A 7,211-nucleotide genomic window follows, 5' to 3' on the forward strand; every position below is an offset into this window, starting at 1 on the left:
TATGTATTAACTTTTCTTATTTTTAGATCTGGCTTACTTATTCAAATGTTTAAATTTCAAAATTTGCATTGTTTAAAATATGCTTATTTGTGATTATTTGATATCCGTTACAAATTTATAATTATATATAAAGATAGTTTTTACTTGTAAAACAAAGTGACACTGTTATAGATCATGAATGCTTCGGGATCGTATTTATCAGTGATGTTGGCGATGCAATAAACGTCACGTCCGTCTCGTCGATCTTCTCAGCTGGTACTTATAAAACACACAGTAACGTGCAAAATACGTTAGTTCAAAAACACACGCAATGCAAATTTATTTTCCAAAAATATTTGGAATAATTTAGAAAGCATGATGCGAATTTTAAACTGCGATCTGAAACTCTGAGATGTATGTATACATAGTTAAAATTAGGCAAAGCAGATCAATATTTCTCAAATAAATAAATATCTCTTTAATATTGACTGTTAAAATTTTATATGATATCATGCGACATACATATAACATGACCCAGTTTTATTTTATAATAAACTTACTTTTATATTTATCGATATTAGTCGATAGTCCAGGTTTTTATCAGTCGATATTTAAGTTTCTTTTAATTAATCTCTCGCAAATGTCACTACACCAATGCACATTCAAACATTACGTACACAAAAAAAAACATACACATCTCGTAGCATCGCACAACTCAGTTTCCTGTTTCTTCGTCAAAGTCTTTTCATCCTCTAGATTTTAAAAACTTTTCAAAGGATCCCTTCCAAACTCGATTTGCCATCGCACATACGTCGCCCCGCCTTTATGTCCATTTGTATTGTTGTATATTTAAGACCAGTATACAAAAGAGGGAGAAATAATTCTACCTGTAGCTTTCTTTTATCAAAGTGAGGAGGAGCAGCGGCATTGTATTTGTGATCACTGTACGATAAAAATATTTAATGAGCAACTTCTATTGGCTGTTGGCTTAGAGGTGCACTTGTGTGATGACCTCTTACGACCTCCCAGTCTCCAATGATATTTGCTGATATAACATCAAGTTGTAGACAGAAAATACATTTAATGAAACCATATTTTTTTTTATTTCTTTTTGAATGTATTCTTATCTATCATATGTATATATGTATATATTGATGTATATATTGATGTATATATGTATATATAATATATATGTGCGCGCGCGCGCGCGTGTGTGTGTGTGTGTGTGTGTGTGTGTGTGTGTGTGTGTGTGTATTGATGCACTAATTTATATATACGATTGACAGTAAGAATAAATATAAAAATGACTCGTAAAAGTAAAATTAATTGCACGAGAAAATTTATGCTTATCTTATTTAATATTATCTTGTTTATGTGGCCAGGCTTTTCGTGTTTTACATTGTGTAGATCATTTTGCTTTGTCGTGATAACAATCATTCAATTCTAGCACTACTAATATCTTTTAAAATATTATAATTTCGATGATATATTTGATTTGATGGTTACAGTAGATTTTTAACATACTTAAAATTAATTGTCAAATTCATTCTCTTTTGATTAAATGAGTGGTAAGTAACAAATGCAGTACGATTAATAAAATAATATCACTCTAAATCTGTAACAATGAAAATTTTATTGCTAACAAAAGTGAGTAGCAAAGTCATTATTTTAAGTATGGATTTTCATTCCTTTGAAATTAGTCTGTCTATTCTTATATAAAGAAGTGGACTATTTTATTCGATTAATCGGAGTGATTTAAACATTAATTAATAATGCATTGAATGTTACTACAAGGAGTGAATTTAGCGATATAGCGCACCATGCATGTTTGTTGCATGTTTGTCGTATGGGTGCGACGCATCTTGAGACACATATGACATAATAAACATAAGAGACAGAATAAAATTAAAAATAAAAATAAAATAAAAATAATAATAATTAAAAATAAGTTTAATAGGTTAATAGATTAATAGCATGTTCTATTCAAAATCTGTCTCTATAGGCTTTATTATCTGGATTTGAAATTATTCTGAAATTATTCTAACCTCCAAATTCACTCCTTTTTAAAGTAAATTTTTCACTTTAATTATCAAATGGATTTTTCATTTCCATCTTGCAGTAAAATTCATTAGATCAATTGCCACTAATGCCTATATTGAAATTTCAATTTAATGCAGTAAAATTTCATTTTGCTATAGATTTAGAGTGATACGCAAATATATTTTGATAAAGCTGTATACTTACATTTGTTTTTTTATTTAATTAATTTATCGATTCGTATACTGTTTATGCTTAAAATTTTTAAATATTTATTAAGAGTAAATGTTATTTCATTTGTATTTGTCGAATGCTTCTTTTTTTCTTTTTGCAACGTCCTTCGATTTCGAAAAGTAAAAAGAAACGGGAAATTAAAATTTTGCCGCACTGCTTTACAATCCAAGGATTAAGACATCATTAAGTTCGTAGCATAATTTATCATAGTTTATATGATATAAAATATTCAAACGAAACGTTGACAACGATGATAGAAGATTAAAATGATTGCGATTGATTAATAATAATGTTGAATTGCATGAAACATCAAGCAAGGAAAAAACATCGGATCAGATCATCACGTTCGTGACTTCACACAATGGTTGATTTTTCTTACGGCATGAGCATCATGGTTGATGTTGAGATCATTGATCAACCAACAAAGATGTTGAGATTAATGACCGAACTGCTCCACATTCATAAAATGGAAGTTCCTTTTCATATACAGTTCAAATATATAGTTCAAATATATAAATATATTGTTTGTTTAAATATGTATTAACTTTTCTTATTCCTAGAACTGGCTTATTCAACTTTTTGGATTTAATTAATTTTTAAATTTACGACATTGTTTAAAATATTTGTGTTAATCATAGAAGTGTATATCCTGGGTCCTTTCTGTGCTTTTGTTTCATAAATAGTTTACTGTTATCTTTGATAAGTTACAAGTATACAAATAATTAATACAAATGCACAATTATATATAATAAAAATAAATAAAAAATATATTTGAGAAAAATCAATTTACTCAAAAATATTTATTTCGTTAGATATGTCAGTTCTGTACAATTAGTTAAATTTTTTACTAACAAAAGTATTTTTGCAACTTACTGCAATAAAAACATGAGTTTTCCTTTTTCATAGATAGTGAGTTCTTTATTTTTAGACTGTATATGTGATCAAATATCCTGCGTTACTAGTTTGCGAAGCTAGTACCAGAAAGCATTGACAAACAAAAATTTACTATCATTGAACAAAATCATTCAAAAACATTAAAAGATCATTTGTTTTTCGGAAAATATTAAGTATTTATACTCGTATATCGCGCTGCTGCAATTTACATATGACATTGTAATAATTAAGTTAGTAGGATTTTTGATTATAATACTGTGAGTGTAAAATAGTACAGTTAATAAATACATTCACAGTTTATCAAATCATATTTCGATATTGTTAGCACTCGACGATCGTCGCATCCCGATGCGACGGCAAAGATAGTAAGACTTGTTCCGTTATACATCATAATAAATATTAATATGTTCCTGTTTTGCTATGTGGGAGAATATCTGATAAATCAGGTTAGCATGAGAATAAATACTATCGACAAATAATTCTTACTATAATTTTCTCTTTAATTGTTCTACGAATTTCATAGAATAGTGAAAGACTGTTCATCAAACATTTAATAAAAAGAAGATTATAATAAGATTCTTGAAAAACAACATATTGGATTCTATAATAAACAAGAAAAATGCAAATTAATCAATAAAAACCGATGATTTGATTTATGTTCAATTTACTTATTCTTTTTTTAATTAACTGTCACTGGGAATGATAAATAATATAAATTTCTTTATTATTTTTACTTTTGCAGAGTAAAACTGTTGAATCCGCTGCGTATGATTTAAAACGTAAATACAGTCATATTCTATTATTCGGGATAGTGAGATCGCAACATCTGAGCAACGCTCATAATTGGGAAAATAATGGATCTTTCGTTACAACGTTTCGCAAAAGTAAGATTCGTGCACAGTATATGAGATAACCATCTGATTATATATAATACATTTACTGCAATTATATATCTTCTAGAAGTTTATATTTACTTACATAACTCTTCTCATCACTTATTGTTAGATTGTTGTAGACCAGGCCTATCCAATTTGAGCTCCGGAACCAAAACACAAAGCTAATCGACACAAAAAAAATTCAATGTGAATAAGATTTCGGGGATTGTAAAGTGTTGATACGCATCTGAGTGATGCTTATTAACACTTTACAGTTCTTCCAAAATCTTATTCACATTGAATTTTTTTGTATCGATAGCTTTGCGTTTTGGCTTCGGATGCTCAAATTGGACAAGTTTACTGTAGACTATTATATTAGGTGTAGTAAAAAGAAATCCATTATTTTTGCATGAAATTGAATGGAAAAATAATGAATTTCTTTTTATTACATCTAATATTTATTGAATATTACATATATTATTTAATACTAATATATTTATTTTATAATACTATAGCTTAAGTATATAATAACAAATATATTAAATTCTAGCGCGTTGTTATAAGTCGTAAATGCTACGGGATCGTATTTATCGTATTATTGGCGATAAAATGGCGTCACATTCTATCTCTTTGCCTTTCAACTGACAAATATTAAAATACCCAGATAGCCCATCTGTCGAAAACAGATTCAATAATATATTCAATAATATATTCAATAATATATAATTTTATTTTCTTTACTAATTAGATGAGCGTATAACACAATATATAATTCTTCAAATACATGCTTCAAGTTTGTTTAAAATAATTTGTTTAGCAATAAAATAAATTATAGAATAATATCAAACTACATGAATTATCTCTAAGTTGCAGTGTATGGCATCTTGATATAAAAGATATTACCATATTCTCGATTTCCACGATCTTCCCTTCCTTCCCGATGCGACCCTTCGGAAACTTCTTTGTCTTTCTTTAGATCAATGCGCATGATTTTTCGATGTATTATAACATTATAAACCGGGTGTACATCGACCTCCGTCCTGCGTAATCGTACATTTTTAACGAAAATTGTATGGCATCGTACCGTTCGACGCATAGGGCGGAAGGACGCATCCCTCGGTTTTCCTTCCATCCGCAAAATCGGCGATCGTCAACGACACGCGTTACCACAACTTTATCGTACACAGAGCGATGAAAATATTTAATGAACTGTCCCCTGCCCGGTCGACGATGGACGAAGGTAGGTTTCGTGGCAAGTAACCCTCCGGCATCTTTCAGTCCATTCGCAGCGTCTACAGATGCATGTCTCGTGTCTCATTCATAAATCTATTTTACAATCGTGTTCAATGCTAATATCTTCCGCACGCGTTTTGATTAACTGTGAACGTTGTGGATTTATTTCATTAATCCTCGTCGATTGATAACGTGCCGGAATCAAATATTCTCTTTCGTTCTTGATAATTAATTATATTTATATATAATTATTTTTTGTAAACCGATAAAATCTCTGATATCCCATTTTAAGAAAGTATATACAACAAGTATCTCTCGCTTCCTTTAAAGGAAGAGATTTTGGAAAGAAGAAGATGCATGGCCTACTCTTATTTTAGCCTCGCCTTATTGATTATGTTATAAAGTGTACACAATTAAGTCTCGTTAAATGATGTCTGCTAATACAATTACCCGATCGATCGAGATCGGACTTCGGGTAGTCGGCATCTGGCCAGGCGCGACCTACGCGATCATCAGTCGATTTTTCTGGACCACGACGATGATAGTCGCACAGATCTTTCAGTATCGCCACATGGCGATGCACTTTAATTCCGAGGACATCTCACAGCTGATGGATGGTCTAAGCGCGACGCTGTCATACAGTTTATTATGTGTCAAGTTGATTGTTTTCTGGACAAAACAACGGTACGTCTGCATCGTCGCTACTTGCAGTTTATGACTTGCACTTCACGATCAAATCAAACAAATGTTTGATAATACGAAGCTCATATGCATATCCGTAATTATCATTAAATCGTTCAAAAGATTGTAGAATTAGTGAATTGTTTTTTTACTATAAAAAAACTTTGCGAGCACATTAGAAATCATTATTTTGACAAATAACATATTTTTTTCTTTTTCATGATACATCATCTCAACAATTTACAAATAATACATTTTTAATATCTCCTTCACTATCTTTATTCGTAATCGTTATTACATCTATGGAATATCGTTATTAGTAACAATGATATCGATCATCTTCTCATCTTTCGACCTACTCTCTTCATCATTCATCATCGCGTAGGGACAAATAGTGTCCTAATCATAGTCTTCGAGGGGGGAACATCTTCGCTCTCGCGGTGCTGCACGAAATCGATTCTTCCTAGAATATTCAACGACGTGTTAACGAGCATCGCGACGGACTGGAAGGAATGTGAGGATGCCTTGTGCAACATGAATAACGTGGCCAATCTCTCGCATCGTTTCTCCAATTTAATCATCGGCTTGCACTCAATGGCCGTGCTGTTCTATGGCATTGGCGTCATCGCCTTGCGCAGCGACGACGTCATCGACGCTGCCAATCGTGAACTTTTTCTCAAAATGGAGTTACCCTTCTACAGTGGCATGTCGCCAATTTACGAGGTCGTCATGACCACGCAGTTCCTGCATCAAATGACGGCCGCCACTGTGATCGGTGTGCTCAGCGCACTGCTCGTTACGCTGGTAAGTTGAACCCTTGGAGGCTTTCAACCCCCAGGGGATTTTCAAGTTCCCAACTGAGATTACCCCCGAGAGTGCATCCCGAGAGATAGCTCGCATTACTATGATAACTGTTCGTAGCACATTTCAATTTATTTAAGAAAAATACAAAGAAAACTTATTTATGGAAAATTAATTTTTAAATGAGTATTGATTTGTCAAAATTATTAACTTTTGATGCTAGATATCTTTGTCTTTTCTTACTAATGTTAAAAATATTGATTGTTATCATCTTGTTAAAATATTTATATTTAATATTTAATATTTAATATTTGTTAGAAACATTTCTATATAAATATGAAAATATTTATTTTCATTTGTGAGATTTTAGATATATCAATAAATTATAAAAATTGTTAATAAATCTCTGTTTCAGTAAAAATGTTAAAATATCTGTTATAATATAATATCTAATATAATATTATATATAGCGTTCGT

General features: G+C 30.9%; 1 protein-coding gene across 1 annotated transcript in view; it reads left to right on the forward strand.

Moving 5' to 3' along the window:
- The window catches only part of LOC108686669, a 15,359-nt gene that overhangs the window by 6,416 nt on the left and 1,732 nt on the right, over positions 1–7,211 (forward strand). The window contains 5 exon segments of the mRNA XM_018192093.1: positions 3,470–3,590; positions 3,887–3,976; positions 3,978–4,037; positions 5,671–5,936; positions 6,401–6,737. Of these exon segments, the coding sequence (XP_018047582.1) occupies positions 3,470–3,590; positions 3,887–3,976; positions 3,978–4,037; positions 5,671–5,936; positions 6,401–6,737 (874 nt within the window).

Source organism: Atta colombica, unplaced genomic scaffold, assembly GCF_001594045.1.
Source record: "Atta colombica isolate Treedump-2 unplaced genomic scaffold, Acol1.0 scaffold189, whole genome shotgun sequence".
In the NCBI taxonomy this organism is placed as follows: Eukaryota; Metazoa; Arthropoda; class Insecta; order Hymenoptera; family Formicidae; genus Atta; species Atta colombica.